The sequence below is a fragment of the Planococcus citri genome, chromosome 1 (genome assembly GCF_950023065.1).
Source record: "Planococcus citri chromosome 1, ihPlaCitr1.1, whole genome shotgun sequence".
Taxonomy (NCBI): domain Eukaryota; kingdom Metazoa; phylum Arthropoda; class Insecta; order Hemiptera; family Pseudococcidae; genus Planococcus; species Planococcus citri.
Genome location: NC_088677.1, coordinates 51,043,322 through 51,064,551, shown reverse-complemented (window position 1 = coordinate 51,064,551; position 21,230 = coordinate 51,043,322). Strand labels below are relative to the sequence as shown.

The window sequence follows — 21,230 nt, the reverse complement described above, 5'->3', positions numbered from 1 at the left end:
TACCACCACCTGAGCGATTGGTACGAATAGGTGTTTCATCAGCACCGCCATCTCCATCACCACTATGGTCAGCTCCACCAGAGGATGACGAAGGTATCGTTGTTGAGACAGCACTAGTTGAACCCTGCTGCTGACGAGTCTCATTCAACGCTACAGCTAATTGAGTATAGCCATCTCTAATCGTCTGAAGTTCTCGTAATATGAACTCACGATCTTCGTGCATAAATTGACGTGTATTATTAGACCATGTTTTTAACCTCATCAGCTGATCACCAATACCCATCGTGCATAGCAAACCAGTATTGTTGAGTTTAAAAGTTTGCTCGGCTTTCGAATTAGCAAGCTTTATTACGCGATCAGTTTCGTCTAATTCAGCGCCGAGTACCTCACGCCACTTATGATCCATTTGTTCCATGTTCTTCTTAAGGAACTGTTGGACTTTACCGAAATGTGTGTTAATATCGTTTACACTATCGACGTATATTTGATTAACGTCACGGCGTGTTTTGGATAACGATTTTTCGAGTCTCTTAATTCGTTTACGGGCTCCATCATCTTGCATACGATAATGGATAGCGAGCCAATCAAGCAATTTATTATAATTATCTTGAGTGACTATTTGCACATGAGCAAGTTGGAGATCGATTGGAGGATCTTCCGTATCGAATGTTTCATCAGAATTAAGTGGATCAAAATCGAATTCGCTGACATTATCGTTATTGTCATGATTTTCGGCAGTAGGTACTCGTGCTTCCAAACTGACAGTATTATTAGAAGCACTGGCCGCACCATTTCCGCTAGCACCAGCTTGCGTTGAAAAAATTGTATTGGTACTATTTACCGTAATAGTTGGAGCTACGGTCGCAGCACCAGTTGTACTTGAAGCAGTGGTTACCAAAGTTGTAGTCGGTACAGCAGCTATGGTGGTAGGCGGGGGAAAAAATATACTCGAGTATCGACGATGACGAGCAGCTGATGATGATGTAAAATGTAAATCAGAATTATCCCATGATAGAGATCGAGCGTTAAATAATGGCATCGTCATGTCACGTCGAGTTGCACTGGGAATAGGTGAGATCTCAGGACGTTCAGTCGACGGAGCTGTTGATTGACGCACCGTCGAACTGGCGACATTTTCCACGGTTGTAACTGGTGAACCAATTACTGTTTCGGGTAAAACCTCAGGAATCAAGGGTACTTTTGACACATCTGTAGGTTGGAATAGTACCCTCGGTGTAACCTGAGTTGGTGGGTCTGAGAATTGAACATTTGTCCCAGAAGTGGAGGCTTCCGGTGAACCGTCCATTATACCTCGTTCAATTAATTCTTTCCGAATTTGCTCAAAATTAATTGGCAAATCACTGGTTAGAATTGGATCATCGGGAATTCTTAAATTCCTCATTTGCGCTAAATTGCGAGTTATTGCACGGTTTGGAGCGCCTTGGGGAGCTGGTTGTCCCCCTTGCACATCCGGACTATTAGTAGGTGTTTGAGACATGAATACGCTATCTTCGGAGCAAAAGCTCGATAACGAATTTTGTCTTGAAGGATATGGCGAACTCGCGTTGGAATGTGATTTCAAATCACTAGCTACTATGCAGGAATTATTCGAAACCGTTGATCTGATTCGTAAATTGCTCATACACTAAGTACGAAACACGTTTTGAATTTCTTCAATAAAACGAAACGAAAATTCAAAGGCACGAATAATAACGCGAAGCACAATTAACACGATTCGAAAAAATAATTCTTTACTATAACAGCATAACAGTAGGAACAAAACCACGAATAATTCGATCACGTATGACTTTAACGACGGCATAAGCACCATAAAGGATACGCGAACTGAACACAATGAAGTAAAAAATTATAATGTTTCTTCTTGATTAAATTTACAAGGCTTGCAGACGACACCAAGTACCGATTAATGGAAGGGTTGAATCTATAACAATGGATAGGGCTTATCTCCCACTGCTCGGCACGTAGGTCCGACTGCAAGGAAATTTTCTACCTATTTAATTGGTAAGATAACGGATGTGATATTTGCCAATTTTCGAATGTAATTATCGTTATCTTTTCGTTGCTGGTTAATATTGTGGTGGATAAAAAACCCTTGGGTTTTTCTAGCATTTAGTATTACAATAGGCCAGACACTTTTTAATTTATTCGGTTGATAAAAAAAAACCGCAACGCTAACGTCTAGGTAGGAACGTCAGTATTTTTAGTAACAGAATAATAGATTCTAGTTACTTGATTGATTTTGGTGCACAAAATTTTATCTCTGTAGAAATTTTCCCACGACAGTACCTATGATAGGTAGTCTGCATCAGATAACAGGGTTTTTACTACTTATTTTCAACCTACAACGTATATAATTTTTGACATGAATTATACACGAAAATTCGCAAAATGAAGAACTTTACAGATATTTGCACATTTAAAGCAACGTCATAATCCCTTAGGACAGCTACACATTGGCCGATGCATACCTATACCCATGAAAATAGACACGTTCGCATAATAACTTGCTCAGTAAATATTTCACTAGGAAGAAATACCTATAATAGGTACAGAAAATCAATTCGTAAATTGAGCTAAATTACCTATAATAGGCTTCAAGATAAAATTTGTTTTAACTTTGCGTTCGTAAATCGCACTACATGGTGATAGGATTTCTCCATATGAAACACAAAAGACACAATTGTATCTAGAATCTGTTACTACCTACTCGTATGTATAGGCGAACCTACCAGTGACTTGAGGTGTTCTTCACAGAACTGGATACCCAAACACAAACACTTATGTATGTCTAATTACTGGGGCTACTAATCGTATAATAGGCGCAATGACTATCAGTGACTACCTTTCGCTATGTAATATAGAACACACTTTAAAAAAAAGGTTGATCTGGTCTATCTGATCAGTACGTTTGATCTGCGTGAGCTGAATCAGTATCCTATTTGCTAATATGTGTTACATATAGCGCGAAAAATAGAGAACGCTTGCGAATGAGTGAAACATTCGACTTAGGCAAAACAAAGGAAAGAAAAAGCAAAAAAAACTAACCGTAGCTCTTTAGGCGAGGTGTGATGTTAAATATAACGCACTTTTAGATCACTAGTATATCTAAAGGACGTTCCCGGGTTTCGGCACCAAAAATGACGTGCAAGAAAAAATAAATTAAATCTTTTGTCCTAAACAGACCTAATATACCATCTCTCACACGCATTTAAAACAACCCTTAGGTTGACTAAAGACAATCCCAAGGGAAGACCTAGCTATCTAGTAGCTTCGCGAATGTCTGGCGAATTACCGCCTCGCCATTCGCTTTTCGGTGAAATAAAAAAACGTAAGCACTTTTTAAGCACTGGTAAATCCCATATATTTCAGGAATAAAACGAGACAATATATGGGTTAAAACAAAGGAACAAAAAGGCAAAAAATAAGGAACAAAAAGCAAACAAAAATAGTTAACAATGAATGGGATTATCCCAGCGCTACCCTACCAGTCCTATACCCCTCGGTACCGGGCACGAAAGCATCCGAGAGACAGGAGCACCCTCACTCCATACCTACCCAAAAGGTGTAGGTACAAGGTCGGATTCCCTATTCCGTAGCTAGCGGATAGGTAACCCTATGAGCTATGTACTTGCACTCGTAAGCGAAGTACATAGACTGAATTTTGACACGTAGAGCCATCGCGTCGTTAGCCATAATCATAGCTAACGAATCCCTACCTAACAACGTCCCTATACATGCCGTAGCGGATAGGTACGCGGTCTGTTAGGTAGGTGCACTGCTCTAAATTCTAAAAGAAGTTACTTTTCTTCCCCCTTAGAGGAAATAAAAGTTTACTTTTTCTCGCACTACATGATGAAAATTTACATTTGATTTTTTCAGGTTTTATTACGACAAAATGATGAAAAATTTACCTATTCATTACTGTTTCGTGGAAAAATTGAATTGAAGTGCCCTCTTTTGAAATTGAAATTTTTTTATCCGTTTTTATTAATTTAAAAAAATTTTATTAGAATACTTACCTTGAAATTCTGAAAATAATAATTCAGTCAAATACTGCTTTATTTAGATAGATTACAAACACCTGAAATTGTCTTGGGAATGTATGAAAAAAATGCCTCAAAACGCTCAGAAGAATCATCGTCTTATCTAATTACTCGTATGTATACTTACTTCGTGTAAAACCAGGCTCACAGATGAATTCCCTTACGTAAGTCGAACCATCAGTGAAAAGCTATTAGACGAATCAAAGATTCACAGTTGCATTTCGAAAGTCTACGCATTTCTAGCACTTCAGATCGAAGCAAGATACAGAAAAAAAGCACTAGACATAAATCAATCCACAACTGCGCAATTTTACGCCTTTACGACTATATTATTTTTCAAAAATGCCCGCAATAAACTCCATTTAAGGAACTCATCGTATAACATCCACGAGAGTAGTATCATGTAGTACTATTATGCTCCTCAGCAAGCTCATGAAAGGTATCTTTGATGAAGTGATATACTTCGTATTAGGAAAGTAACTTCCATTGAAATAAAATTAAAAAATGAAATAAAGAAAAAAATACCATACGGCGAACTCGCAAAAAGAGAAATTACTTTTGAAAAACTTTTCCACTTGAGTAATTCGTTTAAAACCATCGACAGTGTAATATTTTGACGTTTTTTTAATTGTTTTTATACTTGCATCGACTTGATGGTGATTTAGCGGGGAAAAAATACAAAAAATCCACGAATAGCGCATTATCGCTTTCACTTCATTTCTAATTTGCAATCATATCCTAATTAAGAATTTCGAACCAAAGATTGCTATTAAGAGCAAAAAAAATATTACGAGAAGGAAACAACAAACCTTATTTACTCATTTCTTCCTCGTAAATCGTAATACTTACATCAAGGTAGTAAATTAAGAGAAAGACTGGATGAACTGGTGTTCTACTATATACTCGTACATTTAATGACCAGGCTGAAATTTAGCAGGTATTTTCGCTGTAAAAATTACGAGTATAGATACCTTATTTATTTATAAATACCAACAAATCTCGTTCACATTATAACCCCCAAATCCTCTCACCTCGTTTGAAAATTTTTTTTATTGTTTTCTACTTCTCAAAATAGCATTTTAGTTTTTACATAAAACAAGTGGTCCAATTTGGAGATGAATTTTCATGATTTTTTGCACAAAAAACGTTAATACCTACATAAAAATGTGGTTAAAAGGTCATCCAGTGAAGTCAATTTGCGCACGAAAATTTCTGTATTCAACTCGGAAAAAATTTGATAAGTTTGTTAGAAAAATTATAATTTTTTTCCAGAGCCGTTCACAGCCAAAAGGGAATACGAGAAAAAATAATTTTGCCGTCTCACCCTTGAAAGTACTTTTTTTTCAATCAATCGTATGTAAAAAAAATATTGAATGAAAATTTGAAATGAATTTTGAAAGTTTAACACTTGTACGATTGATAATTCATAATGATTTCACTTCAAGCCTCTCATTTTTCAAGGCTAGGGACAATTTGTTTTCTACATATGACCTAGCCCATATCTATCACCCCTGCCCTCCTCATTATGATGTCCTGTTCTACTTAAGTATTTATGATTCAGATAATTTGAATCTGCAGGACCTACATATGATCTGATAAAACTTCTTTCGTAAAAATCTGCGTGGCCTATTTATGTGTTCAAATGTGTTTCTTTGCTCACTTCATGATAATTGAAAAAGGGTGATATTATTTTTCGTTTCGAACTTACTAAAATACAGTACATACAATTTATATATTATGAAAAAATGTTAGCCAGAAATATTTGGTTTCAATTTTTATCAGTTCATTGGTTTAAAGATTCGTATTTTGATTCGTGAAAACCCAAACATCTGTTTTCATTCGATAGAACAAATTTGTTGCCCTAAATAGGAATGATAGGTATTTCACTTTCGTATATACCAATTGACTGAAAATTCCATGGTCTATTTTTCAACGCCATATTTAGAGTAAACGACGACGAGACGAGATGGGACCGTGAACTACAGTCATACGTAATGTACCAGTAATGCAATGTAAACTCTTTGAAGAATTTATTTACGTCCGTATGCTACGTTGAATATTTGCTTATAAGCTCTATGGTATGGGCCAAGTTGATGAAAACACTCTGTAATCGAACTATTCTCATCGTAAAGACGAAGGCGATGTCTCGATAGGAATTTCTGTCTTTGTCCTATTGTCGTCTCAGTCGATGAGAAAGATGGTCGCGCCAGCAGCAGCCGCCTTGAGGTACCAAATGCGTGCATCCTGGTCGTACAATCTCGACTCGGCTGCTACTGATGGAAAGGATTTTCGTTATTTTCGCGGAAACGCATAATAGATTGCGATTGGTATTCGACTCATTGTGCCTTGTAATAGTGTACGACTACGTACTACGTTGACGTACACCTAGCTGTAGCTTTATTTCGATACAACGTGTTGAAATTTTCCTCGCCAATGTTGAATTGCATGCTCGTTGGCAACCGTATCCGTAAAAAACGAACGCTTTCTCTCCATGACTTTTGGGCGGTTGATGGAGGACCATTTACAATAGTCGAGAATATTACGCGATGCTGTAAACGCGGAACCTCGTAATGTCGTCGATTACTCGCGTGGCAATTTTCGTCGACCTGTTCGCTACTCGTGTCAACGAGATTGAGGGAAAAGTTAATCATAGAACTTCACTAATGGTTTGCTTCCTCGTGCTGTTCTACTGTCACATCAGGGTAGGAACTTCATTTGAACCAGTATCCAGTCTTAGGCTCGCGGAATCGTCCTGAGTGAAAATCAAAGCCAATGTAAACTACCCTATTGATTTAGAAATGGGAAAGGAGGGGGGGGTCAGCAAATCCCAAACATGCGGTAGTCTTGCTGAGAACTTCTGCAACACTATAGTCAGAGCCGTTGAAAGGGCGTGACAAAATGTCTCGTTACCCAATTTTCTCGAAGCTCCGGGAAGTTAAGGAATAAGGATAATAGGCAAATAACGACTTATCAATCGTACAAATGTTACACTTTTGAAATTCATTGAAAAATTTCGCATTGAATTTTTTAAAACGAAAAAATAGAATAAAAATAATAATAATTCGATGACGTTTCCACGAGTTAATTTTTATTCAGATGGAAAAGGGTGGCATTTGCTTTGGAGTCGTCAAAGTAGGCCTTCTCCGATGGTTTTAGATTTTGCAAGAGCAAATCTTACCTACTTTGAAGTACCTATTTTGACTGGGGCAAAACTGGTGGTGCAAAGAAAGAAATGAAGTATGCAGGTTTCTGCTCCATCTCTTTCACAACTAGAAAGCTCAAAATGTACTGGGTGCTTTTCCTCCCCCTGGTCAGTCATCTCAGATGAGACATAAGTGAACATGCTTCGACTGGGTTGCCCCATTTTAAATTTATTTTAGAATAAAATTGAAAAATTTTGGTTTTATTCACTCCGGTAAAAATAAGGGACACTATTAGTACGATATACGAACTTCTGGATAATACATATCAGTAAGGTTCGCAAATGACCCCTTTTGGTGCAATGTGCAAAAAATATGATTCACGATAACAATTGCATACTCTACAAGGTCACTCGAAGAACGCCAGCAAATGGGGCGGGTTAAAGCACGATGCAGGTGACGTATGATCTTGGCAAAATTTACGAGTACGACTGCACTCGTCGTCATCTCTAATACAAGCGAATAGAATGAGTTACGTTACGTACTTTTGCCTGCGAGTCTTTTTATTTGCATGCGACGACGACTGTGATGTTAATAGGTAAGTAAATTTTTAATTAACGATGGAGGTAGATATTGTTGCAATAACGACATTATGCTACACGACGTTTAAAATATTCTCACTCATTTACCTTTTTTTTTCGACGAATTATTTCATCGACTAGAAACGGACTTTATTGAACACCCTGTGGGTATATCTGTTTTACTATGACGAAGCCGTTATGGCTGAGTTGTCCACGGTTGATTTTGTATCATAAGATACGCTTTTTCTTTAATAATTGCATTTATAGTCGACGGCGACGCTTGTCGCATGCGGTGGAGGTGTCGAGCTGGAGACGTGCGAATGCCACCGCCTCCGCACCGTACCGCGTTGACTTTTCAGAGCTCGTATGCGAGATTTTTACGATTCGGGAGTTTTCCCCATTTTTCGCGATGGTAATTACGATGGTTATTAGGTCAGAGGCGGTGTGTAAAATTGGCCAGATTAAGAAATAAAATGAATGAAACGCGTGTCAAGTCGATGAACGTTCGACGTACCAATTCCATTTTCAGGACTCGCGTCGTAATTGATTTTTACGTTTAGGATGGCGAGTAAAAAGTTCGATTTACGTCTTGTATGTATGTTACGCTATGTCGTCGTTATTGCCATTCCGGTCATTTCCAGTATCGGTATTGTTCGTATGTTTCGTGATTTATCTCAAAAATATGTACTATACGTGTGTGTGAACTATGAAGTGAACCGAAGGTCTATGGATGAAGTGTATGAAGGAGCGAGTGAAGGGGGGGATGACAAACTGATGATTTACCAGTACGCGCGAGACGTTTTTGAGATGTTAATTCGCGTGTAATAGACGTACTTACGTAATTACCAGAAGTAATTAGTATGACGAAAATTGTATTTTTTTGACGACTTTTCTCACACGTGAAGAGAATTCGAAGGTGTTTTGTTTAGAAAAAAAACAACGTTATATAGGTCGGTTTCACTGTGTATGGTTTTTTTCACTATTTACCTAGTTGAGATTTATCGATGAAATTTGCTCTTTAACTAGATTCAGAATGGTTTTATCGTTTCTTTTTCGTTGGATCTGGCTGATATTCTCCCTCCCCTCCCTCTCCGCCCAAGTATAGTGTATAACTATGCAGATAGTTGTCGGTGTGGTGAATTGAACGGATGGAAATTGTATTGAACATTTTCCAGTGAAAGTGAAGCTATCAGAAAATCATTATTTGAAGAGGTATAGGTATAAAGAAATCAGCGTACTAAAATAGATACCAACATAGAATTGTAAGAAAATTATTTCCGTGTAGTTTTTTTCGCGAATTGTTGATTTTTGAGAAATTATTTGACCAATCGACAGATTTTTTATCGGATAATTTTAGTGATCCTGTGTGTATATCTCACGAATAAATATCGGAATTTCTGGTCCCACCTAAATGAAATTTTTTAGTTGATCAGTTAGAGGGGAGGAGGAAGGACGAATTTCAGAAAAGTCACATGTTTTTCACTTCCCGAAATCTAGAAGATTGATTCCAGAAAAATTGAATAAAAACTTCAATATTGTCGAACCGTTTTGAAATTTTGACTTGAATTTGAGATAATTGTAATAATGAGAGAGTGTTATTGAGAAACTGGGTCGGGATTTTTTTCCGGCTCAATTGATCTCCCCCAAAAATATGAGGCATCTCAATCTTAATAAGAGACGGGAAATGTCCCCGCCTCAAAAACATTTTGAATCTCCGACGTTCAAATTTTAAAATTCGAAGTTATTGTAAAACGTGGATTTCGCTTTTCAAAGTCCACAATGAAAAGCAATGTTTAAAAAAATACTTTTGATACATAAAATGTTGAAGCCTTTGAGACTTTTTTTCATCATGAATTATTTAAGAAATTTCATCCTTTACTTGACGAAATTGCTGTGATTGTAATTTGAAAGATGACGTGACTTAAAATTTTAGCTGCCCATTATGCCCGATATTTGATTTCTTTCGAAGGAAACTTCGGTTAATAAATCTTGGAAAAATGTTGGAATTCGCGTTGGAGGAAACCTCACGTTAATATTAATTTAAAACTGACACGATGCGATGAATAATGTTTCAATTAAAACCTCATAATTTTCAAGTTCACTGCATCAAAATACAGTAGCTGGTTTGGTCTGACACGTGCATTCATCTGCTATTTCAGTATTTAGAAAAAAAAAAATACAACAACAAATGTTTGTTTATGAGAGGCTCCTTTGACTGCATCTGGTTTTCATCGTGGATACAAAAAATTCTTCGTACACATTAAACGATTATATACCATCGTCGGTAGCGAATTCACAAACAAAACGAATACGTACTCAGATCATCTTCAGTGTTTAAACTATACCCTTTACGTTTTATCTGGTCATATACTCGGAGGTATTTATTAGTTTGTTTAGTAAGAAGCAAAAAAAGGAGAAAAAAAGGTGAAATACCTACATCGTTTACACATATTCACCGCATAGTACATGTATTGTATGGTTTCCAGAAGCACTAGTTCTATATCTGTAAGAAAATGAACGTGATTGAAATTCAAATGCTGAAAATGTCATGTCCACTGTGTAGAAATCAATGATGAATAGACCCTTGATTGCTCTAAATGTCTGAATAATGTGAATCAAGTACTATCTATGGGGTTTGAATCATTTAGTAAATGTAATCCACATTTCATCGACCCATCCTCAGTACTCATGCTCACCCATTTCTCTTTTGATGGTCTTTGATTTTCCATCATAATATACGTATGCGTATGCCTCAACATGCCATTGATTCGATTTGATCGAACCTGTTGATATGTTGGTCTCTTGAAATCAAAAGTTAAAAGTGATACATATGTACCTATACTGAATTGTTTAATTTACGTAATTATTGTGGAAATCCCCCCCTCTATTAAGTAAACAAAAATCTATTGTTTTTGTAAACATAATTTAATATTATACCTACAATTTTCAAATCATTTCTCTGGATGCCTAGACTTGGAATTTGAACTGCACATGTTGCTTTCCTGTGGGCTTTCTTCGTGTTTCATGATCTTGTTATCAATTTCGTTATCGAGTTTTATTCATTTATATACCTCGTGTTGAGGAAATATTCTCAGCAAAACTGTCGCTTCGATAGCCTCTGTTTTTCCAAATGTTACAAAACAATTCCTGCTACTTGGTACATTGCGTCTTTATGTACAAACAATTACATTTACACCACGAGTAAGTTAGGAGACTGAAGTGGTCGTAAACAGACCACTTTACCAAGTAATGAAACATTTACGATGCAATATGCCAACCGAATGCAACTAAAACGGCAGGAACGAGGACAAAAGAAAGAAGACAGACGAAGAAGCAAATATTTTCTCTTATGTATTTTACAATTCGGTTGCACAATTATACAAATTCCATGTAGTTAGATTTGGTACTGCACGAAAGTGCATTTCCGCATCGCTTTCGCTTGTTTCTTTTTTAAGCGCCATAAAATCAAAAATAACTCGTATGCATGGGGCATGGGTTCGAGACGATACAGCACACAGAAGGGCATATCGTGGTTACAAGTTCAGTACATAGGTATCAGATATACGTACAAATCGTGACAAATAACAACTTTCCAGCTTTCTGTTCGTAAATGCATCGAGAGGGTGAAGAGATTCCATCTATACTGTACGTAGTAGGTATAGTAGGTACATGTGTTTTGTAGTGCTGAAATACTGTAAAGGAATACAGGATGGTTTTTTTCTCGAAAAAATATATATTTTTCGTGTCGTTTCGTCACGAATAATAATGCTATTTCTAATTAACTAATTAATTGCAGGCATGTGAGAAAATTCTAGCGTAGGTACGCGGATTTATGTACGATAATGCGAGTATTTAAGGTAAAAATCTCATTTTGGATTTTTAACATGTGTGCATTTGAAAGTTACCGATGCGCGTATTGGTTTGTGTTTGTAGTTTGTAGGTATAGGTCTAGGGTACCTGTTATTGGCGATACTATCTCTTATAGACCGATCTATACTTCAGTGTAAAAAAGATTGAAATCTCGATTCTCGATACGTGTGTATAATTACGAGTTTATTTTCTGGCATTGCATCGTGTCGATGCAGTTAAGTATTGGAATGTTCCACCAAGTTTTGTTGGAATTTTTATGCGGTTTATGGGTTTACTTTAACTTGTAATAAGAATACTTGTTCGCTCCCCAATCGATTGCCACCGTTTTCGAGCCAATCTGGAGCCTTCAGCATAAGTTGACTTTTCTCCAGCAACCTCTAACCACTCCAGAAATCGTTGTAATCAACTTGGGAAGCTGAAAATTCAATCTTGTCCCTAGTTCAACATTCTGAATTGATCAGGGCAAACAAATAATTGCAAGTTGATGATTTCAAATTTCAAAAAAATTCCAAAATCGTCAATTTTTACGATAAATTGCTGGAAACCTCTTCTAGGTGATGATTCGTGATTCGAAAATTTCAACGATTCGTGTTCGTGATTCGAATCAATTTTTACGCGATTCTACCACTTTTGATCCCTCTCCACGGATTCGCGGTTCACCTACCATAATCGATTCGGAATTTCGAACTCGAACTTATGACAGGATTTTTCAGCTGTCTATGTTACAAACGTCTTCTAGAGGGGTTAGAAGTTACCGGGAAAAATTCAACTTTCGCTAGAGGCTCGAACTCTTTCAATGAGCCAAAGTTCGCCTCAAGTGGAGTTGTATTGTAGGGTTGTAAAGGTTCCCCTGTGAGTAAACTTTTCACTTCCAGAAAATCTATCTATGCACTTGAATACTTTAGTATACCCTTTGAATTTTCCGGCGATGAAATCTCCGGATATCTGCACTCTGCACTCCTCATTGTCGGTGCTGAAACACCCTCAACAGAACAGACCAAGATTTCGCTTTCTGGATAACCCCCCAAAACGGAAAAGGGGTCAATTGCTTGAATTAGTTGAATTGCCATCTCTTTAATTACGTACACCATCACGTGCGTTGTGTTGCCATCAAAGAAATCAAACGATCGATTTATCGAGAGAGTGTACGTATTTATTTTTAAAATTGCGAGTTGCTTGCGATGAAATAGCAGAGGCAAAATGAATCATTTGTCGGTGTCGAACGATTGATTAATCGTATAAAAGTATAGCAGTCTCCGCAGACATAGGTATTAGGTAGGTTCGACAGACGGAGATCGGTTAGTTTGGCCCCCGGTAGGAAAAACACGACTAATTCGGGCACTTGGAGGAGCAATGGCGGCGGTTCGCGGTGACTGCTACGAAAAGCGAAGTGAAAAAAGTAGCCGCGACCGGAGGCCAGAGCCAGACGATAAATGGTATTTCTTTTTGACTTGTCGGAGAAAGACGCCGGGTACGAGTGCTATAGTGTGGTAGACGTATTAGCGTTTTAGTAGTAAGTATTTAGCCTATATCGCCGTATCGCTTGGACTTGGACGTCGGTGTCGGTGTTGTTGTCGTCGTCGTTAAAGAAGGGGGTACAAGGGTACGCCTCTGGTTCGGTCGTTTTAATAGCTGCAACAACTTGTGCGTTGCCGGTCTCTCTTTCAGCGTGCCCGTTATTTACAATTATTATTGCGATGGAGTTGTGTGATAGGTTTTATTAGTAAAATCGCGCCACGAAGTACGAGTATTTTTTCAGCTTTGCCGAATCGCGAGTTTGTATTATCAGAAGACGCTGCAGCGCGCCGGTTGTGTGGTTTTTTTCCCATAATTTTTTGTCATATTATTGGAGTGATCTATGTGCGATTGTGCGTGTGCTGTGTGGTGTTGGTTCATTAAAGTGCGATCGATTATCGCGATGCGGGTTTTCAAATTTTAGATTAAAATGTATTTCGAGTTTTCGAACGTGATCGTTGCCGCCGGAACTAGTGATCCGAATTTGCTACATATGTGTCGGTGTGGTTGAAAAATGATGATAAGAACCATAACCACCATTTGTTCATCGACAAATAGTCCAGGACCTGAGGAGGGTATAGATCATCTGTTCTTGTTACCAGAACGGGTTCTCGGCATGGATGGCGTGCAGCTAAGAAAGGATTTGGCAGCATTGGATTTCAAAGTACAGCTTTTACAGTCTGCTCCGAGCGGAAATGTTTGGCTGTGTAAGTAATATGTACATCCGTGTGTAAACTTATCTCGTATAGTTATACTTATAGATGAAACGAAAGCTCACGCCAGCCTTGGCAACATCCTGCATTTTTTAAACTTGACTGAATCGACGACTTACTCCTACGAGTTTCAGGAAATTTTCTTCCAAGATGACGAATTCATCTCGGTGTACATATTATTATTACGAGGAATTTATAGTTTTGTGTACCTGATTGCCGGTGTGTAAGTAATACGTATATTATGCGCCGAGTACACTGTACATAAACCGTGTAAATGATGTAATTATTAGTTTTCAAAATCGTCCAACGATTGCCGTTTACGGAACGATTTAGTCCTTGGTTTTGAGCATTCGAGTAAGCGCGGTTGTTACAGTCTGATAATTTTACGTTTTTAATTTAATTTTCGTGGTTGATTTTGAATCTTTCTGAGTGTTATTTCGATATAGATTTTTGATCGATGAATGAATATTGTCTTGTCTGCATATGGTGTGGTTCGCAGGGTACTTTGTCTTATCTAGATCTACACAACACCGTGTGTATAGCGTATGACGTGATACGAGTAATAAAATGCATAACATATCGCTGCGTTTTAAAATTTTTATCGAGATTTTTTAATGACTTGAATTCAACGCCGTAAAAATACCAGAATTAGATGGAGATTTTTATCTTTGGAACATTTGCACATTCCGAAAAAATATTGTTCTGTTTATCGATGAAATGAAAATCTAGGCATTTTAAAAATTAATTCGTTTGCATTGCTTTTTAATTGATTGCGAATTCATCGATGAATTGGCTTCCAACATGTTACCTTTTTTATTTAAAAAAAAAAAACAAAAAACAAAAACAAAACAATAAAATACATGTTTGTACATACAACAATATTTAGTCAGATAATTTTGGAAACTACCTCACTTTTTCTAATTTTATTGGAGAAATCTAAAAATATCTGTAAAATCATCAAACTAGCACTACAGAATGTATGCTTTGAGCATCCTGAACAACGAAAACAGCTGTCTGCTGTCACGATGCTTTAATCACTAGGTTGAGTTTAAGTACGAATTCGTAGCTTTCGGTGTTGTCCAGATGAATTTTGAGGTGCCCTTGATTGTTGAAGTTTGTCCTGGGGTTGTATTCTAAAACTAGTCTTACAAGAGAAGTACCCAAGCCGACGAAATAATTCTCGAACCGGTCTGAAAAATATTGCAAGAGCTTTCAAAAATACATCTTCTAGCATTTGCGTCGGAACCGTTCAGAAGGAGGCTAAGAGACAACTTAGTCCCCTCTGCTCCGATTTTCTAGAAGACCGGAGAATGAGGAGAGCGAATTGAAAAATTGACATTTGCAGTGGGCTCGTCTTGGTTTTCTTCTGTACAGTTTTTCTGATGCTGAATTTTACTTCTAGATTTTGGACTAATTTTTGTCTATTCAAATTTGAGCCATCTTTCAAGTTAAAAAAATCAGAATTTGATCACGTTTTAGAAAGATTACTGCAATTTGATTTATATTTCATTTTTGAACTCCCAAACCAATTAATGGTGACTTTGAGCTCATTTGTAGCCTCCACCAGACTTTAGAGTTCTTAGCTATCTATTGAAAAATGGATTTGAACCGGTGAAAACGGATTTTGAAAAATTGTGCCTCAAATAAGCGCAGGATTCTTGATAAAATCGCAATTTTTTTTATTGATTAATTTGTAGTCTATTATCGTTTGACAATTATTCTTTTATTCTGAAATTTAAATGTGTCATGTTCGATTTCGGTTTGATGTGGAATTCTGTTTGGATTGAATAAAATTGGAATTGCTTTAGCAGACATCATTCAGGGCTAAATTCATAGAATTCACTTCCGTATATATCACTCGACTAATCAGTAAAAAACAGTAGAATTTTTCAAAACAAGTCGACCAGTTGCGGAGAATTCCGCAACAAATTCTACATAAAATGACATGACATGACGTCATTGTAAAAAATAATGAATTTTGTGTCAATCAATTCTCCATTATTTTTTAGAAATTAATTTCAGTAATTTAAACAAAATACTCTTGAACTTGGCTATTATGCAGGTGCAGGAGAATAATGGATAAAAATTTCCAAGTGAAGAATTGCAGAAGTTTGTTTTTTTCACTCAACATCCATCTACCTATAGCTGGACACCATAATTTTTTCAATTTTTTTGTACCATAATTAAGGGAATTTCATCTTCTTTCCATTGATACAAATAATTTTTTTAAAGATCTGCAAATACTATCCTTCTTTTAAAAAAAGAACTTTGTGCTGAAAACTGCTTAGGAAAAAAAGGTGGCCAGTGAGATGGACCTGGGTGGACCGCGATGTGCACTGAGAAATCGATTTGAGTTTTTCTCAAAATCCATCTCCAGCACTTCATAACTTTTTCATGTCATAACAAAAAAATGAATTATCTTTCCGTTGATAATTACACATTTACCAAGGATGTGAGTCAGATCAGAATTTTAGCCTTAACCATAATCTGAGTTGGCCCAAAAATTTTCGTAATTGTAGAAAAAATTGTTATCCAAAAAAAATCTGAAGCAGAACCCTTAACCTGAGCCTAAATGGGTCAATCGTCAATTCTTTCCAGTTATCCAGTTACAGAGAAGTTATTCCTATTCCCTAGTAAAAAAACACAATGGTTTGTTGGTTTCAAATGAAAATATCATAGGGTATTTCTATAGTATTTTGAAACCATTGGTATTTTTTTAATCAGGGGTTTCTCTCATGAATTCGTTGGTTTTTCATTTAAAAATTTTTTTGAATCAAATAATCAATTACCTAAATAAAAAAAATGCACGAAAAAAAATGATGAATTTTTCATTTTCTGCAAGCTGAACCAAGGGTGCAAACAAAATTAAATTCAATCAATTTATTTACTCACTATTTATTTATATTTTCTACCCATTTTCTAAAACATCGCCCTCCTCCAAAAAAAGGTCATCTTCAGGTCATGTAAAGCCCAGCAAAAAAAGTTATGTACCTGAAGCGGTTGTTGTGAAATTCGCAAAAAATAGTTCAAAACTTCAAAAGTCATACAGTGAGTTCAAAGTCAAAGGTCGTGTAAAAAATGATATTCTTATCAAAATCTATGAAGTGATGCTTCTGGATCTGGAAACATTGCCTCTTTAGTCTTTACAGTCTTTACACATTATATAACGTTTCAGATCAGTTGTTTTCTTTTCTGTTGAAAAATCTGTATATTTTAATTTGTTAAATAACACCTAAGCCGGAAATTTTGCGATTTTATTTTATTTTATGTACCTATTTGCGGTACTTTACTACTTTATGTGTTCATTTTTTTTTCAACATCTTTCTCCAATCTCCAATCACCATTATTTCAAGAAATGATGACGATGTATATTGTTTTGATTAATGTATGACAAATTGACGAAAATTAGAAAAATTAAATTCAATTACTCCTATTAATAGAAGTCTCATTCAAATTCAACAAAATCTCATCTTTTCAAAAACGAAAAAAATTAAAATGCCTTCGTATATGACGTTAGGCAAATATCAATCAAGGTTGATGTTTTGATGTTTCCAAGGTTTTAAAATGATAGAGGTACTCCGGATCTATTTTCGTGATCCTTGTGAGTTGACATTACCAGTCCCTGGAGTTGTGATTTCCAGGGGTTGAAACTGATTGAAAATTGATTTTTGGTTTTTGGTTTGGTTTCAATTTTCACCTTTTGATAATTGGTTTTTTGGTTTTTGGTTTCAGTTGTTTGCTACCTGTATTTGGTTTTTTGGTTTTTGGTTACAGTTTTTTGCTACTTTTATTTGGTATTGGGTTTTTGGTTTCAGTTTTCAAGTTTTTTTTCCTGCCAATTATTGCATTATGCCGCCTAATTCTAGGTAGTATTAGTATTATTAATTATTGTATTCATTTCTACTAGTCAATTAATGCATAAAATGTCAAAACATTACACATATTTTGACATTTCTGATGATTTAAATTTCAAATTTTTTATATTTGGTTTTTGGTTAAGTGGTTTTGATCAAATATTTTTATTTTTGGTTTTTGGTCAAGTAGTTTTGATCAAATATTTTTTATTTTTGGTTTTGAGTTTTGCACAAAACAGATTTATATTTGGTTTTTCCTTCATTTTTGGTTTTGGGGTTTTTAACAGTTTCAACCCCTGGTGATTTCTATCAAATTTTAAAATACAATTTTTTCGAAAAATGTAAATTTTCAAAATTAGTGAAGGGCATTCGCACAGCGACTGAAGTTTTAGTATGTCAAAATTAATTCGCAAAAACCAAAAACGACTGTACAATCGGCGCAAAAGGGAGACAAACGCTCCAACTTTTGTGTATTAATAGTTAGATAGCATGTTAACCAATTAACTATGTATTTAGATTGAATAATTACAGCCATGTTCAAAAATAATTTCATGTGTTTAAAAATTGGAAAATTCCTGTTAGGTCATTTGTAATTATTTGCAGTGGCTTGAGTCATGTACTTGAATTTGGCTTTGATAGACGGATCGTGGAAGAATTATTGAAGGGACAAATACATACGAGAAAATTGCCTGTAACAAATGTCGATTTTTCTAAGAAAAATTCCGTTTTTTTCGGCTTATAAACAAAATGTTTTCCATTTTTTCAAATGTGTGCAATTATTGCGTATTTTTCCGAAAAAAGTATTCATTTTTTGAAAAAGTGTTGCTATACTTGAAAACATCTTTCCAACTCGAACCATAATGATTATGCGGTATTGTAACAGCGATCTGCTTCCTCTCTTCTCCAGTTCCCCGAAGTTCGCCCGGGAAAAATTCGTTTAAAAATGTAAATTCTTTGAATGCATCAAGTGGACAATGAAGAATTAATTTTTTCCTTTAGGTTCCTGATTCCTATCATCTTGAGAAGGCACGTGGAACGTTTTTTGCGTTTTGCACATCATCTTTAAAAAAGAATTATCTCCATGTAGTCCCAAGTTACTCGGAATGTTACCAAATATCTACATGATCTATTTTCTTTCGAAAGTAACTAAAAAATGCATTACGCGCACGTACAAATGATAAGTACACAATAAATCCACGAATGCATAGTATGAAGTATGGTATCGTTGCCAAATAGGTAAGTTACTCATTGGTCTAATCGGAAAATTTGTTTGAAAAAAAATCATTGCTCTGCTTGGTGTGAACTTTATACCTATTTGAATCATATCTACGGTGTTTTTTTTACCTACGAGTATCTACTATAGCGAATAATTACTGCTCACTTTTCAGTCATTTTGCAAAATTATTATCCTATACATACTTACTTACGTGGTACTTTTTTTTTCTGATTAGTGATTATTCCTTTTCGAATTTCCGGTCGTGTAAGTCAAGTGACGTATTTCTACATATTATCGTGCGAGTGACGTCTCATAACACACGATATTGTCCCGATGTACTAGTACTTTATTTTATACTCTATACTCAAGTGACATTATGATAAGAAAGCTTTAGAAATTCTTCACGGAGTTAAATGGTATTAATGACCTTTGTATTCGAGTATACCCTGGCCTGGCTTGTTCGTATTCGTTTGTACTTATATGTACCATTACAGCAATACGTGTGACTGTGAATCATGATCCTTAAATGAGCCTGTATAATGGATTCTCTGGGTCCTACAATAGAGCATCGTTATGTATAGTATGTGTACGAGGAATCGATCAGCATTACAATTCAAATCAGATGTTAGATTAGAATAATTTAGTCGACTTTTTTTTTACGTCGTGTTTCATTTTGACGACTATAGGTGTGACCGAAACCGAACCAACGTATTAATTTTAGTTGAATAAATTTTCTGCTTTGATGTGAATCGGTTTTTTGACGCGCGATTATTATCGCGTTACAGGGCGCGAGTGAAGAGTGTTTCCTAATCCTATAACCGGAGAACATTACGCGGATCTTTTCCCTTCTGCTTTACCCCTGCGGTATTTAAAGCTCGCGTCGATGAACGTAATCAGTAGTTTGAGTATTTTAACACGTACCTGATAGGGCTACACTAGGTGGAAACCTGTTGGAAAATTATGAGAACCAATGAATTTGAGTGATACTGTGATGTTCCCGAGATTTATACGCGTATTTATGGTGGGACATAATTGGTACATTGTTCGTTCATGCAGTAGTATTGTTTTGCTGTTTTAGAAACGACCACGATGATGACCAGAGCTCTCGATACTAGTTTAAGTAATTTGGAAGAGGTATTGTTTACATCGATGCCCTAAGATGCGAGGTTAATTACCGCGTGCTCGGTTGATGATCGAAGTCCACGAAAGAGAAAAAAAGACGAGTTGAAATGGCTCAAATGGTTTCGTCATTAGACAATTGTAGAGGAAAATTCGTATAACCTAGTTTCAAAATGAAATGTGTTATGTACAAGTGTCCAATTTTTGCACGAAGTCTCGTTTTGTCAGTTTTACGTGTGTAAGATTGTAAGCTCGTATGCGATATCTTGATAGATTTTTTATTAGCGAAAAAAAATTCTATGCGGGTTTTATTTAAAAGGTCAGGTTGTTCTAAGACGTGTTCAATTTTTTGCATATTTCGTACTTTCACTGTTGATGTCTTGTTTCCAGTGTAAATATGAAAATTATAAATATGCTAATTCGTCGCCTCCATCGATGATAATTAGTGGGGAAGTTACCTACTGCATGAGATTCGTAGATGTTATTTATCGAGAGAGTGTATATTTCGCAAACTTGAAATTTAGTGGTCGTAGGATGACAGAAAGCAGCGTCAACTGCTATTCAAGAGAGAGAGAGGGGGGAAATTCCAAGTTGTTGCAAATTGAATCGTACGAAAAAAAAGGATTAGCTAGGAAATCTAAGTTTTGACAAAATGCTTTTGAAAATTCGCTGAAACGGGGTTTTCCATGAATTTGAGGTCAAAGTTGTGTGTCCATTTTTCCCAAACTGAGCTGAAAATACGGATTGAATTCTAATACGTGATTCTGTTGACTTCTTTTTCGAAATATTTTTGCTTCAAGTTCTGAAGTTTGCCTTTCATGCTCTGTCGCAAATATATTATCTCAAAAATTAACGTTCCGTGGAAAAAACTAATAGAATTTTTCTGGTAGAAAATTTCACACGCTACGATTTTTTTATTTTTTCGTAAAATGCTTTGTTGCTTGCCCAAGAAACTTATTTTTTGCTGAACATAGGTTTTTATTGTGAAAAAGTGAGAAAGATACAAACAATTTTTTTAAGCGAACAAAGATTATTTCGAAAAAAATGAATTGGGACATAATAGTTGTTGGGGAAATTTCCCACCAGCAGGGTCCTGTTAGATAGTTTTTTACCTGGAATTCAGTTTTCGAGAGATTTGCAACAGCACAGTAGACAGAG

At 36.1% G+C, this 21,230-nt stretch overlaps 1 protein-coding gene across 9 annotated transcripts in view; it reads left to right on the top strand.

The window, feature by feature from the left end:
• LOC135832547 (MAP7 domain-containing protein 2-like) overlaps positions 1-21,230 on the top strand; it is a 101,442-nt gene that overhangs the window by 30,092 nt on the left and 50,120 nt on the right. Inside the window, exon 1 of one of the 9 annotated variants that reach the window (XM_065345871.1) lies at positions 7,778-7,802. The exons of 6 other annotated variants lie outside the window; for them this stretch is intronic. In XM_065345871.1, the coding sequence (XP_065201943.1) occupies positions 7,793-7,802 (10 nt within the window). In that variant the 5' untranslated portion in view covers positions 7,778-7,792. Of the gene's footprint in view, positions 1-7,777; positions 7,803-13,284; positions 13,878-21,230 lie in introns of those variants that run through there. 2 more of the 9 variants (XM_065345860.1, XM_065345863.1) reach the window with 2 other exon arrangements.